The sequence below is a fragment of the Talpa europaea genome, assembly GCF_964194135.1.
Source record: "Talpa europaea genome assembly, chromosome: 6".
NCBI classification, from domain to species: domain Eukaryota; kingdom Metazoa; phylum Chordata; class Mammalia; order Eulipotyphla; family Talpidae; genus Talpa; species Talpa europaea.
The window spans coordinates 22,249,761-22,269,323 of record NC_140072.1 but is presented as its reverse complement, the minus strand read 5'-3'; the positions used below and the strand labels follow the sequence as shown (position 1 = coordinate 22,269,323).

The 19,563-nt window shown below is 35.4% G+C and overlaps 1 protein-coding gene and 1 pseudogene across 2 annotated transcripts in view; one reads left to right on the top strand and one right to left on the bottom strand.

Annotated features, from left to right (window-relative positions):
• Positions 1-12,774, top strand: part of HNRNPLL (heterogeneous nuclear ribonucleoprotein L like) — a gene marked incomplete at both ends in the record, with an annotated part of 39,613 nt that extends 26,839 nt beyond the window's left edge. Inside the window, 6 exons of the mRNA XM_084234523.1 lie at positions 3,661-3,878; positions 6,060-6,181; positions 6,973-7,174; positions 7,735-7,792; positions 7,885-7,983; positions 12,719-12,774. Of these exons, the coding sequence (XP_084090649.1) occupies positions 3,661-3,878; positions 6,060-6,181; positions 6,973-7,174; positions 7,735-7,792; positions 7,885-7,983; positions 12,719-12,774 (755 nt within the window). The remainder of the gene's footprint in view (positions 1-3,660; positions 3,879-6,059; positions 6,182-6,972; positions 7,175-7,734; positions 7,793-7,884; positions 7,984-12,718) is intronic.
• Positions 4,825-5,285, bottom strand: LOC311171662 (large ribosomal subunit protein uL22-like; annotated as a pseudogene). Its single transcript has one exon. The product of its transcript is annotated as a large ribosomal subunit protein uL22-like (transcript).
• Positions 12,775-19,563: the final 6,789 nt, after the last annotated feature.

Below are 19,563 nucleotides of genomic sequence, written 5' to 3'. Positions count from 1 at the left end.
TTCTGTGGTTTAAAGTTGAAGTACTATTCTATTAGAAATGGTAGAAAAATAAAAATTGTTACATTGTACTCCTGAGATTTATCACCAAAAAGCCCTAGATATTGTTTGTTGTCAAAATGTTCTCAAATTACCTACATATTTGATGAACATTCTCAGCTGTGAGTGTTGGCATATTTCCTAGTGTCTCTTTTTGAATTTCAGGCATTTATTTTGTGTGTGTGCGCGCACGTGTGTGTACATATATATATATATGTATGTGTGTGTATATATATATATGTGTGTGTGTGTGTATTCAAAATTCGGTGGTAGTCTATATGGTAGAATAGAATGAAACAGTCTCTTGTTAATGTCAAAACAGCAAGTGTAGTATGGAATGAAATCTTGCAGTCGTTTTAGTGAGTGTTCTTTGATCATGTTTCTTAGTTGTTTAACAGAAATAGTAAGTAATGGGTAGTTCCGATTTTGCATTAAAGAAACATGTATTGGTAGTCCACTATGCTTTGCATAATGGAGCCTACAAAAGAATTACTAATTACAAGTTTGTAGTGTAGTTGTAGAGTGTATAAAAGTGTTAAAGGAGTCAACTGAAAGCTAAAATTTAAATACTTTGCCATAGGGGCTTAAAAAAGTATGTGAAAGAGTAAATGAAGGACAAGGAACTCTAATAGTGTTGACAACAGACTATTTTCTCAGTATGAGTTCTCAGATTTGTCTTCCTTTATAAAATACATTTTGCTGAAAATTTGTATAAGCAAAAATATATGACTTGATGCCCAAAAAGAACTTTTTATTTTTAAAAGAGTGTTGTGAAATTGTCAGTTTCATGCTCTTTTATTTATTTACTTACCTAGAGACTAAATTTTAAAACATAAACTTATTTAAAGAGAGTGGCAAAATTTTTCGTTGGACTGACAGTTGTAGATGGAGAGTCCTGCTCAGGATGAGAGTGGTGGTGATGGGCTTGTGCCGGAGTGTCTCATCTGAACTATGTCCATTAAAATTGAAGAAGTAAGCAGAGTAAGGTATAGGAAGTAAGAATGAGATATGAATAAAAAGAGGTAGAAAAGAGAATTAAGATGAAGAAATAGAAAAATTAAAGAAAGTAGGAGTGAGTGCCAGTGATATTGAGCCTTTTTGACACATTATAGCTGTATCCCTTTGGCAAAACAAGTTTATTTGTAACTTGATAATGATACCATGCATGGCTGATTTTCCTTCACTGATGGTATGTGGGAAAGAGGGAATAGAAAATGTTAATTATTGGGCCTCCCTGGTGGTGCAAGGGGTTAAGACACAACCTATGAAGCTGACTGCAGCCACTGCAGCACGAGTTCGATCCCCAGTCAGGGAGCAACCCACATGGTGCAGCAGACCTCTTCTGACTCACCCGCCACTCCCTTCAGCAGTGTATTTCAGTCATTCTGCCTGTTCTGTCCCCCACTCTGTCTCTGGTGAATCCTCTCATCCCCCTATACCTCTGGCCTGTAACCTCGTTCTTGTATGCATAAATAATTTTTTTTTTTTAAAAAGGTTAATTATTAAATAAATTCATTGGTTTATTATAGCAGTACAAAGCTGTGCTTTTAGACATCTTTAAATCTTTTAATTTGGGAAGACCGGCCCTATGAGATAAGCTGGTGGATGCCCTCATACTTGAAAAGTGGCAGAAATGAATATATAGATTAGTTGCTGTGAGCCCAATTGTTTGTTAATTGCTAGCACCTTTGGATAGTTTCTAGACCAAAGGTTTTAAGTTTCAAAAATAGAAAATGCCTTTGGAATGTGAATAATGTCATTTATGTGGCATTTTTGCACAAGTGAATTTTTAAATCTGAAATTTTTTTGAGCACCATGACTTTTTTGCATGAACTATTTAATATAGAAAACTTTTAAAAAACTTCCTTTAAGAAGATCTTCTTAAACAATATAGGTAACAATTTAAATAATGTAAGTAATAAAATATATTACTGATGGCTGAAGGTCATAGTTCAGTGCAAATTCTCTTGCACTGAATTTGGCCTTTACCTGTAGCAGCAGATCTCAGAGGTTTTAGACCATGGTTAACTTTAAGCATAGTGGAGGTTTTCACTTCCCATCTACCACACATTTTCCATGAAAAGGAAATGAGTGATAATAGTGAATTATCCATACTGTCCAAACTAATAATGGTACTAGTTGGAGGGGACAACTAGTATGTATTTATAGTTTTGTAATAAGGATAAGAATGATTGATATTAAAAAAAAAGAATGATTGATTTGAACCCCAGTGTATATAGCAGTCTAAATTAGAGACCAAAATATGTTCAATTACTAGAAAGTAACTCACCATGAATATGTTGATTGTTTGGATAAACTACCAATTGTTTGGATAAACTACCATCAAGAAAAGCAGTTAAAACCAGTTTAAGGCACCACTGATGATGAGGCATTAATAAGTATTCCTCCATAAAATTTCAGAAATTCACATTGTGTGTGTGCTCAGTAGTGGTGTTGCTGTGTTATGAATTGCAGCTGTATTTAGAAGACTGCATATGAAACTGGAGTCCGCATACTATGGTCTGGATACCAAAATATAGTCACCCTTAGTAATTCACTTACTAGATGAGAAGTATCTCTTAGTTTTACATAAAAATGAGAGTCAGTGGCATTACATACTCTTTACTTGAGAAATAAGAAAAGGACTTGGGTTTTTGGATTGGTTTCTTGCACATCTGTCTGGAAGACCTTTACACGTACCCCAGAGTATGCTTCTGTAATCACTAAGATGTGTGAGTTTATATTGAGCACGTGGCTCCATCTAGTTGCTGTTTCTTTGTTCTTGCTGCTATAAATGTGCCTGTGCCTATTTTAAATATCACAGTTTCTGCAAATTCCCCAGTTCATTTCTAGTCCTTTCAGTCTAGTTTTCTTGTTTAGTCCGTTGTGGAGGAGAAAATCAGGTTAATTAAAGTTATTTAGAACTAAAGTTAGCAAGTTCATAAGTGTTCTCAGTACAAGAGACAGATTGTGTATTTCTATGTTAATAGTTTCAGATACTCAGGCATTTTCTTCTGGGTTTTTTATTTTGTTTAAAAAATGGAAGTTTCTGAATAATGAGACAACTCTGAGTATGTGAGGTATTAACTTAGGGTCTTAGTTTCCTAAATTAGAATTAGGGTAATAAAATACTAACCTGAAAGTACATTATTGTAAAACATTCAAGAACACAACTTTTCAGTGGAACTAAAGATGTTTTATGTTATATCTATATAGTTTCTTAGGTTTTACTGTGTATTTTATGTATTATTTTCCAAAAGACAATGAGGTATATTCACTTTTTAAAAAATATAAGGTATACTTTATATGTAGTCACCTAAGGGTTTGCATTGATTTTCCACAGCTATATCCTGATCTTACATACTTTTTTTTTACATACTTTTTAAAAACTGTATTAAACAAAATGCAGACTTTTAGCCTGATGTATTTATGTTTGTACAGGTCAATGTATATTGGATTTAATACAAATAAGGATAGATTTTATTAATTCCCACAGGTTATATTTGAATATTCAGGCATTTGAGTTTTGCTTGGACATACATCAAGCTATTTAATAAAAATTTATTTTTTTATGTAGTGAAGTGTATTTGCTAAAGTTATGGGTTTTGTTTTTTTTTTTTGTAGGTTCCCATGGTCCATTGTTGCCTTTACCAAGTCGTTACAGAATGGGCTCTCGAGATACACCTGAGCTTGTTGCATATCCATTACCGCAGGCTTCTTCCTCTTACATGCATGGAGGAAATCCCTCTGGTTCAGTTGTAATGGTTAGTGGATTACATCAGCTAAAAATGAATTGTTCAAGAGTCTTCAACTTATTTTGCTTATATGGAAATATTGAAAAGGTAAGTTTTGTTTTATCTTATTTTCTTTTGCTAGTTAAACAATAGAAAGTTCTGAAAAAGCTTTAGATATGTGTCTTTTCCTTGTATTAGGAACACACTAGCTCTTTTAATAGCCTACCCCTACTCCTTTCACCACCAAAGCTAAAAATTCATTAGGTGGTTTTTGTTGGTAAGTGATTAGTATAGAGTATTGGTACTGAAAATATTTTTAAATAACTGATATAAAAAGTTCAAACAGTACTTAAATAAGTTATATATTAGAGATATAAGTCTATATTTTTTTAACATTTCAAAGAGAGTCTAGAATTTAATATGCTGCACTTGGGAATTTGAAAGAAGTTTTGTGGAGGTAGGTATACATGAACATGTCTGGAAGTTTGATCATAAGTCATGTATTTTAGAAGGGTTCTAGATTTATATATTTGCTTCAAATGCTGGAGCTGCAACTATTTTCTGAGGAACAATGTGCTTTTAACTTAATCAGTAGTTAAACTGATCCACTTTGATAGAATATATCCAGGACTTTCTGTCTGAAGCTTACATTCAAAAGTATAAAAGGTTTAAAATACCATATTTTAAAGGTCTTTAAAATTGTGACTTTATTTTTGCCAGGTACTGTGGTTTCCCCAAATACGTGATGATGTTTTCATTGCTACCTCACTAATAATTATAATAGTTTCTGACATAAGACATATGCTATTTTTTTTTTTAAAGAATCATGGAAAAAATTGGAAATGAGCAGTAGTCTTAAGTTAACCAATTATTTGACAAACTCAGTAATTTGAGTTTCAATACTTTGCCTTGAATTTTATGAATTCGCTTATGATTTAGAAACCCAAATCACTGTGTCTATTAAAACTTGTTTTCTGTATTTTATGTAATTCTAGTCTTTCATCCCATCTCTCAAAGACGTTTTTAAAATTTTATTTTTATTTTTATTTTTTACTTTTGTTTCCTTTTATTTTAAAAGTTAAACTTACTCCCTCGCCATAAGTTTTTGTTTCTTCTGGGTTATCTTTTTCTTCTGTGCCACCTCCTCTTCTGGTTTAGGAACAATCTGCTCTTTTTCAGTAAGGATCATCTCAGTGTGGCAGGGGGAGCTCATGTATGGGTTAATCTGACCATGAGCTCTGTAAGTTCTGTGACGCATCTTAGGGGCTTTGTTCTCTTGGATATGCTCAATGACCAAAGAATCTACATCTAAGCCCTTAAGTTCGGCATTACTCTCTGCATTTTTAAGCATGTGCAGTAAAAATTCAGCACTCTCTTGGGCCACCGATCCTGCATCCAACCCCACTGTTTGGCCTGGGCACACCTACCAACGCCACCATTTTAACAACAGAGTAGCACGCACTGCTTCTATAGAGTGATATCCTTCAGATACTTGGTGGCTTTTCGGATATGCATACCCTTGATGGCCTGGAGAGTTTCACGAGTGTTCTTAAAATGAACACGGAAATTTGAACCTCTTGATTTGCATGCCTTTATAGGGGTTTCTGGGTCAAGTGAGTACCATTCAGAGATCACTAAGGCCGCTTACGGGAAGAGGAAGCAGTTTTTAAACATTTTAAATGATAACATGATCCACTAAACTTAAGTAATCATAACCCTTTAAAGACCTATATGTACATATTAAAATTTCTGAACTTTTCTTTAGATTTACCAGCACGCGTACTACATAGTTAACATATATATTTAGTCATTATATGATTTTGTCAGATGTTGTTACATTAAATCTAGAGAAATTTTTCGCACAAGAATATTCAAATCTTTGGTTTGATGTAAAATAAAGCTGAATACTGATTTGCAGTGTTACTTCAATTAAAAAAAACTAAAAACTTCTGTTGAACTTGTTGAATGAATAAATATTGAGTCCTGCCAGATATTATCTGTTTCACAGGAAAATTTATGACTCAGAGGAGTAAATTGCCCCAAATCACATAACTAATAACAGAATCAGGGTAAGCCTGTGCTCTTCTTCAGTGTACCATATTATAAAGTAGATATAAAAATACACTGCCATTTATTTATAAACGATATAAAATATATTATGGCAGAACAGAATAAAGATTCCAGATGATCGCCTGTATTTGACTTCAACCACTTAAATCATATTACCTTCTAAAAATTGTTACTCTTAAGGGGAGAAATGGTCACTTTTTTGGGATTTTGTATTCACAGGTAAAATTTATGAAGACTATTCCTGGTACAGCATTGGTAGAAATGGGTGATGAGTATGCTGTAGAAAGAGCTGTCACACATCTCAACAACGTCAAATTATTTGGGAAAAGACTTAATGTTTGGTAATTATTTATATTAAGTGGTAATTTAAAAATCTTTTATTATTTTGTGAAAAAAATTCCTTGCATCACAGTTTGCTATAAAGTGAAAAGTCACAGAGTGAGAGAAGACATTTACATATAACTGACAAAAGATTGACATTTATAAAACAAAAATTACTGGGCCTCCCCTGGTGTCACAGCGGTTGAGCGCTGGGTTATGAGGCTGCCTGCAGCCTCTGCAGCGTCAGTTCAATCCCCGGCCATCAGCGAGGGTCCCACAAAAAAAAAAAAAATTACTCCTATACATTTACAGAGAAACTAGATAAATAGAAAAATGAACAAAACCATAAATAAGAGCTTAAATTTTTTTTATCAACTTTAGACATTAGTTTCAGTTTCAGTATTTTAATATTTTAATGTAGGTGACACTGAAATTAGCAGCAATAATGTTACCATTTTGGAAAAAAATATTAGGATTATATAATGCAGATTTTGCCTACTTATATCTAGTTTTAAGTTTCTGATCATAAAACAGCATGTTAGAGTGGCATTGTTTTATGTTAAACATTTCTAATGTGAATGTATTCAAAAGATATTTCTTTCTAATTGGTATCTAAAGTATCAGTGATTGATTATATTCAAGCTAAATTGAAATATTAGATGCATATTTAAAATGTTAAATATTTAAACTATTATACAACACCTGATAATGCCTTTTTTATGAATGATTCAGGCTATGTTAGCATTTAGATACTATTTGCTACTTTTACTCTAACAAGTATGTTCTCTATGTTTTCCTTTCCAATTTTTAGTGTGTCTAAACAGCATTCAGTTGTTCCAAGTCAAATATTTGAGCTGGAAGATGGTACAAGTAGTTATAAGGATTTTGCAATGAGTAAAAACAATCGTTTTACAAGTGCTGGACAAGCATCTAAGAATATAATCCAGCCACCCTCATGTGTGCTGCATTATTATAATGTCCCATTGTGTGTCACAGAAGAGACCTTCACGAAGGTAGGCACTGAAATTAAGTACAAATTGTATAGAATGTTCCTATTTCTTACTTTAAAGTATATATTGTATGATAATCTCACTTTAAAGTCGTGTTCTGTTCATCTCCTTTTGATATTAGTATTGTTATTTTGGCCTCCTTATTCTCTGGTCTTTTGTTGGTTTGTGACTCAATCTTTTTGAGAGTTAGAATTAGATTGAGATACTGTTAACTCCCACATTCAGAAAGTTCTTTTACCTTCCCTTTTACTCTCACCCTCAACAAAACATTCCCCTGACTGTAGGAAATACTTCAGAAAAGAATTGATTTTTTTTTTAACTCTACTTCCTACCTTAAGTACTAGATCTTTCAGTTACAAGTCTGTGGTTTTATTTGTGACACAAAGTTATTTATATAGTTTATAGAATATTACTGTGATTTGGTCATAAAGGATATTTTGAAAAACATTTAACTTAATTCATGCTAATCTCAAGACTTAAATGCTGACATAAAGTTTATTTTCTTTAAAAAAAAGATTCTTTCTTTGGCCATATTTTAATGGAGTTTTACATTTCTTTGGCAGTTGTGTAATGACCATGAAGTTCTTACATTCATCAAATACAAAGTGTTTGATGCAAAACGTGAGTGAACATTCATTCCTCTTTAAAGTTTTTTTGTTTTACTGAGGACAAGCAAATAACAACTGGATTTGTGTTTCTTTATTTTACTTTAGCTTCTGCCAAAACACTTTCTGGGCTGTTAGAATGGGAATGCAAAACTGATGCAGTAGAAGCTCTTACAGCACTTAATCACTACCAGATAAGAGTTCCAAGTAAGTTAACTTGTATCTTAATTATTCAATGAGAGAGACCTTCAGAAACATTGGCAATAATTTAAAATTTATACTTTTATACTATAAAGTATATAGTATAAAGTATATAATATAAAATTTAAAATTTATACTAAATTTATACTTGCATTAGTTTCCTATTGCTTAACAGATTATCACAGTATTTTGCTGTTTAAAACAGCAGGCATTTTATTATTTTTTTTCCTGGGGTTAGTAATCTATGTGCAGTTTATCAGGGTGGTGCCTAGTGTTTCTCATGAGGTTACAGTCAAGCTGTTTGTTCTCTGGGTTTACTGTCATTTCAAGTCTTGAAAAGTGCACTTCCAAACTCACAGATAGGGTTGTTTACAGGTCTAGTTAATCCACATTAGTCATTTCAGGGTAGTTGTCTTCCTTCAGAGTGAGTGATCAGGAAAGATGAGTGAAAACGACACAGAGACATTGGTGTCTTTTATAACTTAATATTAAAAGTAACATATTACAACTTACACTATATTCTTTTTTTAAGATTTATTTATTTATTTATACAATCACTGGGTACAGTCAGAAGCGCGGGAGGGTGAGAGAGTGAATTCTCTGGAGCAGAACAGGCAGAAGGACCGAAGTACATTGCTGAGGGGAGCAGCGGGCGGCAGGAGAGGTCTGCGCCCGCCATGTGGGACCCTCCTCCGGTGGCCGGGGAGCAGCTGGGGATCAAACCGGCGCTGCAAGAGGCTGAGGGCAGCTTCGCAACCCAGCGCTCAACCGCTGCGCCACCGGGGAGGCCCTACACTATATTCTTTTGTGCCTATTTCTCTCTGTATATTTCACATCATCATTTTTGTACAGTTTGCTTTCTCCTCTCAGGTATAGTACCCATAAAATTCCTACCACCAAGTCACCCGTGAGCCATCACCATAGTCTCTTGTGCTCTTCGGCCTGTTTTAATCCCTCTCCCTCCCCTGCTGATTTATAGCTGCCTGCTAGTTTTGTCATTTTTTCCTCCAAGGTCCCTTATCCCTTATTTGGTTTCCCTATATTTCCCTATATTTCTCTTATAAGTGAGACCATCCGATATTTTCTTTTTCCTTCTGACTTATTTCACTGAGCATAATCCACTCCAGCTGCATCCATGTTGCTGAAAATGGCATGCATTTTTTTGATTGCTAAATAGTATTCCATTGTGTATATATACCACATCTTGATCCAGTAATCTATTTTGGGGTGTTTAGGTTGTTTCCATATCTTTGCTATTTTAAAAAGTGCTACAACAAATATAGGAGTGCAGGTTTCCTTTCGGATGAATGTTTTTGTGTCCTTTGGGTAGGTTGCTAGGAGTGGCATTGCTGGGTCATATGGTAGCTCCATTTTTAGTAGTTTGAGGACCCTCCACACAGCTTTCCATAGTGCTTGGACTAGTTTGCGTTCCCACTAGCAGTGTAAGAAAGTTGCTTTTACCCCACATCTTCGCCAGCATTTGTTGTTACCAGTTTTTTTAAAATATGTGCCATTCTCACTGGTGTGAGGGGTTATCTCATTGTGATTTTGATTTGCATTTCCCTGATAATAAGTGATGTTGAGCATTTTTTCATATACCTATTGGCCATTTGCATTTCCTCTTTGGAGAACTGTCTTTTTAGCTCTTCTTTTGACTGGATTTGTTTGCTTTGTTTTTGTTGAGTGGAGTAAGCTCTTTGTGAATCTTTGAAATCAGTCCCTTATCAGTTGTGTGGAGTGCAAATATTTTCTCCCAGTCAGTAGAGTGTCTCTTTGTTTTGGTTGTTGTCTCTTGCTGTACAGAAGCTTTTTAGTTAGATGAAATTTTAGGTCACATAGAAAAACCATGGTACATTGTGTATGTGAGTGATGGGGTAGGGCACCTCAGACTACAAGAGTATGACTACCAGGAGGTAGAGATTATTGGGGCCATTTTAGAGGCTGGCTTCCACAATCCCTGTTGACCTTAGAAGAAAACAATACATATGCATGTATATGATTAAAAACTCAAATAGTATACAAAGGTACAAAGTGAAAGTTAAAGCTTTCTGTAACTTCTTACCTTTTTTGTCTCATTTTCTCCTTCTGTGTGTGTGCGTGTGTGTGTGTGTGTGTGTATTTCCCTCCCTGCCTATCATCTACATTTTATTTTTTGTTGTGCCATTTGCTTCACTTTATTTCATCAGGAGTGGCGGTAGTGAGGTGTCACTCAGAAAATGGATTTATATATCGCACAAGCATATTTATATTTTAAAAACATAAAATAGCCTTTCTATATAGATATTTTATACCATGCTGTTTTCACTTAATTTGTTAATATATCTTGGAGCTATTTATAACACAGTTTGATATACCCATCTTTCCCTACTAATGAATACTTGATTGTTTCCAGTTTTTTCTGTTACTTCAATAAACATCCTATTAGTTGCACATTTTAAAGTGTATTTGTAGGACTGTTTCCTTACAGTGGTAGGCATAAAGATTTATATTTTGGTAAATGTTGCTAGATTGCCCTTTAGAAAGGTTGTACCAGTTTGCTTTAATTCCAGTACCCCATGTGTGTGAAGGGTAGGTAGATGGGTTAAAGCTGCCAAAAGTTGATAATTATTGAAATTAGGTGATACATATGTGATGTTATACTAATCTCTATAGGTTCTTGTGCTGGAAAGTATTTGTAGTAAGTTTAAAAATAAGTTAGAGGGGCCTCCCTGGTGGCGCAAGGGTTAAGACGCAAACTGTGAAGCTATCCGCAGCCACTGCAGCACGAGTTCGATTCCAGGCCAGCCAGGGAGCAACCCACGTGGTGCAGCAGACCTCTCCTGACTCTCCCGCTGCTCCCCTCAGCAGTGTACTTTGGTCAATCGGCATGTTCTGTGTCCCACTGTCTCTGGTGAATCTTCTCACCCCCCCGCATCAATGACCTGTACCCCAGATCTTGTATGCATAAATAAATAAATCTTTTAAAAAAATAAAAATAAGTTTAAAATATCTTCTTTTTTTATTGAAAGATTTATTTTTATTTATGCATACAAGAACTGGGGTGTAGGCCAGAGGCACGTGGGGTTGAGAGGCGTCGCCAGAGACAGAGTGGGGAGCAGAACAGGCAGATCTACTGACATACACTGCTGAGGCGAGAGTGGGTGCGACAGGAGAGGTCTGCTGCGCCATGTGGGACCCTCACCGGCTGGCTGGGATCGAACCAGCGCTGCAGAGACTGTGGACAGCTTGACAGCACGGTGCTCAACCGCCTGCGCCACCAGAGGAGGCTCTTAAGGCTTAATTTTTGATAGAAAGTTCTAAAAGGCTTTAAAAGTATATGCATACTTCTGATTTATTCAAGATGCTATATGAATTGTAAACTCCTTAGAGGCAATTTTTTTTTATTCTTTACAGTGTCTTGCAAATACTTGTTGATGTATATATATGCTTTTATCTTTATAGGATTTTTTTTTTAAGTATCTGTAGCTTTTAATACTAAAGTTGTGGTAACATTAAGATAATCAGAATTGTTGGGCCTCCCTGGTGGCACAAGGGGTCAGCACTATGAGGCTATTGAGTCAGCACCTGAGTCAGCACTATGAGGCTGCTGGCAGCCACTGCAGCACGAGTTCAATCCCTGGCCAGGGAGCTAAGGAGCTAATCCACATGGTGCAGCAGACCTCTCTTGTTTTGCCTCCTGCTTCCCACAGCAGTGTATCTCAGTAGATCTGCTGTATCTCAGTAGATCTGCCTGGTATGCTTCCCACGCTGTCTCTGGTGAATCCTCTCACAACCCGCACCTCTGGCCTGCACCCCAGCTCTTGTGTGCATAAATAAATAAAATAAATCTTTGATAAAAAAAGATATCAGAATTGTTCATTTTGATTTCTTAGAAAGCAAAGAGTTATCTTCCTGGTCTGAAAAGTTAAAGAAAAGTAGAAGTATTTTTTGTGGATTAAACCTCATTATTTTGGAGTAATTTCAGAACATATATGTCCTATTGATGATCAGATATTGAATACTAGATCTTCTGAAACTTTTTTAATTCATTAATATCTTCATGTACTTTTCACCCAACGCACTTCTCAAGCTGTGTTTGAATTAGCTTTTATCGGAGAATTGCCACTGGAAATATTTTATGCAAAGTGAGTTTTGCTGATGGATACATGCCTAGGTGCAATACTATTTGTAATAATCTACTAAGAAGTTATGGAATGTCTTCTAAGTGTTGGATGATGTTTAGAAGAGTAAGAATGTAGCAGTGGGGCCTCCCCGGTCCCCGGTGGCGCAGTGGTTGAGCACTGGGTTACAAAGCTGCCTGCAGCCTCTGCATCGCCAGTTCGATCCCCGGCTACTCCCCGGAGGAGGCCACCAGAGGAGGGTCCCACATGGCGCTCAGACCTCTCCTGCCGCCTGCTGCTCCCCTCAGCAGTGTTCTTCGGTTCTTCTCCCCGCTCTGGCTCTGGTGAATTCTCTCACCCTCCCGCGCTTCTGACTGTACCCAGTACATGTATAAATAAATAAATAAATCTTTAAAAAAACAAAGAATGTAGCAGTGAACACAGTCTCTGTTTTCATGGAACTTACCTACTTACCAGTAGATAGGAACAAAAGTAATTTTCCCCTTAGTTTAGAAACTTTCTTCTTTATATTCCTGCTTCTTCTAATATTATAAAAAGGTGAAATATTTACTTCGCTAATTCCAGGTAATCTTGAAACTTGGATGAAGTGGACTATTAATTTTGTTTTTTAACTTTTACAGATGGTTCCAATCCCTACACATTGAAGCTTTGCTTTTCTACATCATCCCATTTATAAGAAGAGAAGAGCATGTTAGAATTTATGTTCGCCTTTATTACAATTTAAAAATTATACTTCATTGAAAAAAATCTAAAATGATTGATCTAATGTTGCCTTGCTTACTTTAAGATCCTGTTCTGTAATAAACAAATATTTTGCCTTGAGTAAATTTGTTGTATTCTTAAATATTGAATTGTTTTCATTTTAAAATAGAATATCATAATGTAGACTATTTACAGCTTCCTTGTAGATTACACAAATATATGATTTCTAACTTTATTATAATTTTTCTTCCACAGTGAAAATATATTTGCATTCTTAATGCTTATTATCTGCAAGTATTTTTCCATTGTGTATGAGATTAATGCAGGTGAAAGTATTGCATTTTAATATTATAGAATTCCTATTATATGTTTAGATGTTTAAGTATGTTGCAGTTATTCATATTAAACATAACTTGTATTTATTAAGTATTTTAATCAAGTTTGAGAGAATAACATTGCACATATGGAGTTTTAAGTACTACAGATTTAGCTGATTTTATATTTCTGAAAGGCTAACAGACATGGGTACAATTGTACAGTATGCACTCAAACTTAAATTGGTGTATTTTTTTTAAGTCATTGTCCATTTGTATTGACATGCCTCTGTTTCTAGTTCCAGTTGGAAGATTTTATAAAGTTACAACAATTAGTTAATGTGTTCATCTTCATTTGTTGCATGTGACTTGATCTTGAAAATACATCTAGTATTTGACATTGAGATTTCTATAGAAATTATTATTAACAAATTCTCTTCTAAATAACTGAGATCTATCTGAGCTTTAGGGACTATGTGAATCTCCAAAATTGTATGTAGAATTTTGGGTACTTGCATTTTTATTTTTTACTCTTGAATCCATCAGTAATATATGTATTTTTCTATATGGTGCAAGGTGTAAGGATCTAATTTTATTTTTATTCCAAACATAGCTATTTGTTTCAATATCATTTATTAAACATTCGTTCTCCCACTGGACCAGTTTTTTTCCTTTTTTTTTTTTTTTTAAATACTACATCTCATACATGGGCAAGATGTAAGGTTTAAACATGGTATTCAGAGACTATTCACATTTACTAAGTTCACAGCTTTTTTATAATAGAATAAAATGCTACCTAGAATAATAACTGAAGTCTATAGTTGGCAATAAATTTTGTGATCTTTTAGACTTTTAAAGAAATTTGCAAATCAAAGTTCCATTTAGATCATTTATAAAAGTTTATTTTGAACTTTAACATAAAAAAGTCAGTTTGCCTTAATCCTTTAAGACATGAGGCAAGGGCTTAAAAATGTTAGTTGCTGTTGGATAGAAAGCCTAGATAGAAACTTAACACATTACCATATCCCCTTGAATTTTCATCACAATGAACCAATCATTGTCTCTCTAGCCCTCTTAAGATCTAGAAGTATTTAAAGTTCAGGGTAATTTGTTTATGAAGTGTAAAATGTATGATACTGAGCTGTTTATGTTCTTCACTCATTGCCCATCTAATACCCAAGCTTACCCATAATAAGCAAAGTTTTATTTTTCTTCCTCTATACTTTTCTACTTTGTTGCAAAATTAAAATGACTTCATTTTAGAAGGTAGCTTGTGCATGTATGTAATAGTTCTCCATTTCTGCTGTAAAAACTAATGTGGATATCAGTGATAATAGATTATTTTGTGTCAAAGATTTTGGGAACTAGACCAGCAGATGCTGACAGGGTTAATTTAGATTTTCTTTAGGTGGTAATGATTTACAGATAAAAACTGTCTTCATGCTCTTTCCCCACCAAAAATGACAGATAAATTCTTTAGGAGTAAATTAACTGCTAAGTTGGGCCATGTTGATCTGTGCACTAGTGTGTCAGCCTTTTACTGTCAGTGATGTCTGACTGCTTTTAATGGGATTTACTTTAGCTAGTACTCCCTCTCATTAGCCTTAATAACAGTAGTCTTCCCTATGCTATCTTTTTCTTTTTAGAAGAACATGAGGAACATATTTTTACAGCTATAAAGAAATTAGTTTTGAGTTATTTTTTTTAAAATATTGAAATCCCATTCCCTATCTAAATTCCATTAAATATTTGATAATCTGCTGGGGTTACTATCCCACTACATAAAAAATATTTGCAGCTGACTTGAGACTTAGCATCTTGGTTATTTGGTTATATTTTTTAGCTGAACTAAGAGATCATGATAAAATGACCAAATGAGGTCAGTTGTAAGTTGTATTTCATATTTTCTTTACATTCCTATATGTATGGGGATAGAGAGATTGCTGGGTAACTGCTTTTTAGTAGTTATCAGTGATACTCTTTCTGGAATAGAGACATTTTGAATGTAGAATATTCTACCACAATTAGGAATCTAGAGCATAAAGGGCTTTATTTCACTGAAAAGTTTGTTCAGGTGACAAGAGGTCCTTATAAGAAAGTTAACTGTCATAACCTTCCTGTCTTTATATGGCTGTTTGAACTCAAGAGACTTGTTTCAATGAAGGGGCCATGTGAAGAGTAGAAATTTAAAACTTTAACAAACAATGAGAAATAGAAGACACAAAGAAATGGACAGATATCCTGTGCTCATGGGAGAATTAACATTATAAAATGACTGTCTTGCTCAAAGCAGTATACAGATTGAGTGCAATCTCTATCAAATTTCCTGTGGCATTCTTCAAGGAAATTAAGATTACTAATATTACAGAACCACAAAAAGACCCCAAATAGTGACAGCAATTTTGAGGGAAAAGAATGGAGGCACCACACTCCCGACTTTGAGCTATGATACAAATTTTAGTAATCAGAATAGCATGGTACTGGGATTAAAAAAATAGTATCAGATGAAACAAAAATTAAGGTTTGTAGGTTTTATCCCTCAGCATGCTTTATTCCTTTAGGAATTTTTTTACTATACCATTGTCAAGCAAAAGTAAGTGAATGTGGGCCTCCCTGGTGGCGCAGCCGTTGAGCGCTGGGTTGCGAAGCTGCCCGCAGCCTCTGCGGCGCCGGTTCGATCCCCAGCTGCTCCCCGGCCACTGGAGGAGGGTCCCACATGGCGCGCAGACCTCTCCTGCCGCCCGCTGCTCCCCTCAGCAGTGTACTTCGGTCCTTCTGCCTGCTCTGCTCCCTGCTCTGGCTCTGGTGAATTCTCTCACCCTCCCGCGCTTCTGACTGTGCCCAGTGCATGTATAAACAAACAAACAAATAAATAAATAAAACATGCCTCTATTAAAAAAAAAAAAGGAAAGAAAAAAAAAAACAAAAGTAAGTGAATGTGCAACCAGGACTTCTATTTAAATCAGAAATTATGTTGGGGATCTTTAGTCTAATGGACATTTAATCTATGAGGTCATTGCTTTTTCCTAAAACCCAATGTTTCCACTAAATGGATTCAGCTGATTATTTCAACTAATCACCTTCCTAAATACCTCAATTATAACATGTTTTGACCTGGAAGAAATAAAACTGGACTTTACAAGTAAAAATATGTTAAATATAAAGCTGTTTTTTGAGGGAGCACTTGAAATTCTCTTAGTTTTAATTTATGAAGAAGTTAGTAATGGTGGTATTGTTGCTTCCTCACCTTCATTTTGTTGAGTATCAAATTTTTAGTCAACTTAGACTTTTTCATCTCTCTAGCTCAGTGCCTCTTAATGAGGGAAGTACTACTTGCCCCGTTGGAGTTGAGAGACACTTTTGACAGTTTGTAAGGGTGCTTTTTCACATTTTGGGGGGGAACTACAGATATTTGATAGGCAGTAATCAGGAAGAGTTGTCCCCTGTCCTCCATGATTTCCCAGTATCTCATCAGATAACTGATCCTAGACTGTAACTATCTTGAATACATAAAGTATTTTTGTAGAAATTCAGTATACAGTACACTGAATTTTCTGAGTGCAGCTACTTTGTGAGTCAAGGAAAAGATGTGTGTGTTGTTTGTAATGTTTCCAAGAGTACCACTGAAAGGGTATTTGAGTTCGCTTTCCAACATATCAGGGTCATGTTTTTTTGGTAGTAGTTACATTCACCCCTTGTATGTCTCCTACTGTTGTCATTTCTGAGCATTTATCTATCACTATTTCCCTTTGCCTATTAGGAGGCAAAGCACTATTTCCTAAATAGAAGGAATTGAAATTAGTTAATCTTTTATCTTTGAGTAATATAACTAAAATCTTTTTTTTCTTTTATGAATTTCAGTATAAAGTGAAAAATGAGGTCAAGGAGTGATTAGCATAGCATGGGGTATGGAGGGAAATAGATATGATGATGTTTCACAAGTGGATGAGCGACCCAGATAGTGTGATCTTGAGTTTAACAAACCTGTAGGGATATTATGACCTCAGGTTAAATTGGACTTAGAATCCAGATGTTAATTCTCAGAATTTTTAAGCAAAAAGCCCTTCTGCTGCTTTGAAATAAATGGTCCTTTTAAGTGACTGGCAGTATTAGCTGTATTAGCTCAAACAATTATTCTGTAAGTGGCTAGAAGGAAGAAGAATGGCTGCAGAGACTGGAGATTAGGGAGAATAGGGAGTGACTGCTGTAATGGGTATAGGATTTCCTTTTAGGGTGATAAAAAGGTTCTGGAAGTAGTGTGATTTACTGAATGTCATGGAATTGTTGTACACTTTACAATGGTAATTTTGCTAGGTGTATTTTATTACAATGAAAAAAGCTGGTCTAGGGCCAATACAGTACTTTGGGACTTTAATGTAGCTGGTTCAGTAAATTGAGTTAGGAGTGTTGGAGAAATCTGAATTAGTTTCACCCCCCACACCAGCAGAACATGTGATTCTAAATCTGGCTTATGACTATATTGCTGTGATGGATTCTGTCACTTTGGACTACGAGGCAGGGGAGTTGGGACCAGGAAACAGCCCCCTGGGGTCTTGTGCACAGTGATCAGCTAGGAAAGAGGATTTGAGGCAGGGGTGGAGGGGATAGCTCCATGAGTTAAAGTGGAGTTTCCCTTGAGTTCCGAATCAGTAATGCATTGGCTACTTAGTTTAGGTTCTGCTGGAACTCTACTACCCTACCCTTAGCTTGCAGGCAGACATGAATATGCTAATATGTTCATGAATATGCTAAATTTTCTTGAATTGAGAGACTTAAATTTTTATTGTGGTAATGGTTTATAGTTTTCAGGTGTACCACATTGTAACTCAACATACATTGCATCATGATCAGCACCAAAGGCCTCATTTCCATCTGTCATTCTGGAATTGACCTCCTTGACTCCTTTCACTAAATTCCTAATCCTTTCCCCTACCCCCTTCTGCTGTCCCAAGAGGCTATCTTAACCAGTTTAATCTGGTTTTATTTAGACTTTAACTCATTATTAGCATGCATAGTTGGTTCAAAGTCTTGGAAAGGGATCCAGTAAGAGAGTTACATAGAAAACATGTAATATATAAAAAATTTCAGAGGCCTTTAGGAGTCTTTTATCTAAAATAAGAAAACATGCATTTTGTCTTATGCACCTGTATAATACATGATAAAACCTCAGCTTTTCCTGCCTAATGCAAAGTAATTGAGAGACCTAATGCCAGTATCAATGTAAGAGCTTTTCTTGCTAGGCTGTTAGATAACAGGCCTGAAAGTATTAGGCCTACAAAGGCCTAATACATTTGCTTAATGCCATATTTCTCATCAAAGTGTTAATATTTGAGCTGAAATTTCTCCCACTTGACCAAAAAGATTAAAATAGTTCCACAGCCTGTTGTACTTCTTCCTGCTGTGTAATAACCCTTTACTCCCTACAGTTCCTGCTCTAAACACTTGTCTCAGAATCAGTAAAACCTGTTATTTTCCTTAGTTTGCTTGTTTCTAGGAAGGTAGATCTGCTTCAGGGAATTATTTCCATTATGTGTGAATGAAAACCACATGGTTTATAAATTATAGAGGAAGACCCTGGAAATGCACAGGGTAAATATCTTGAAGACCTGCTTTCAACCTATTTGATACCAAATGGCTCTGATGCTCTTTCAGTGAAGAGCATGTGATTGTGTACAGGGCAAAGGGCGAAGACTGAGGAAGGAGATCTGGATTATAGTAATTGTTCTTAGGTCTATATCTGCATTGGCAACAATACAGGGTTTAGGTTAGATGACATGGTTCAAGACTGTAGTTCTATTTGAGATTTTATATATATGTGTATATATATATTATGTATTTGAATAAAATAGGTACATTTGTTACTGAGTAGTAGTTTTATTTTGCATGGATTATCTAGATAGGTTTCCTCAATTGATCAAAATAATTATTGTTCCTTAGTAAATCTGCTTTTGTAGCAAAATTTGAGTGAATAAAGGAAACAATCAGGTGGCCTACCAGTATCTTGTCTCATGAACATCCATTCATGTGAGGATTCTTAAAGCTAGTGCAGATCAGAGCAGTAACTTGGGTTAGGGAAAAAAATTTCAACTTCAGCTTATAGGAAAGTAACTGAGGAGATGGTTACCAAGCAACAGTTGTTACGTTCCAGGGAAGTCCTGGATGACACCAGCTAACCCTGCTCATTCAGGTTGTGGGTAATGTGGATGGGGTCAGGATATGAGTTGGGTTGCTGTGAAGAGGGTAGAGGGAATGATAGTGTTGGCACACGTAAGTTTTGAGTTTGGATGTCTGGAGAACTATACTCTTCAAGGACCAGTCTTTCTGAGATCCTAACTACAAGTCTGGGCAAAAAGAAACAGCTAGAGTCTTGATTTTTTTTCTCCCTAAAGCTATGTGACTTTGAGAAAATCTAGACATTTGTGGTCATAGGAAAATCACACTGTGCCATT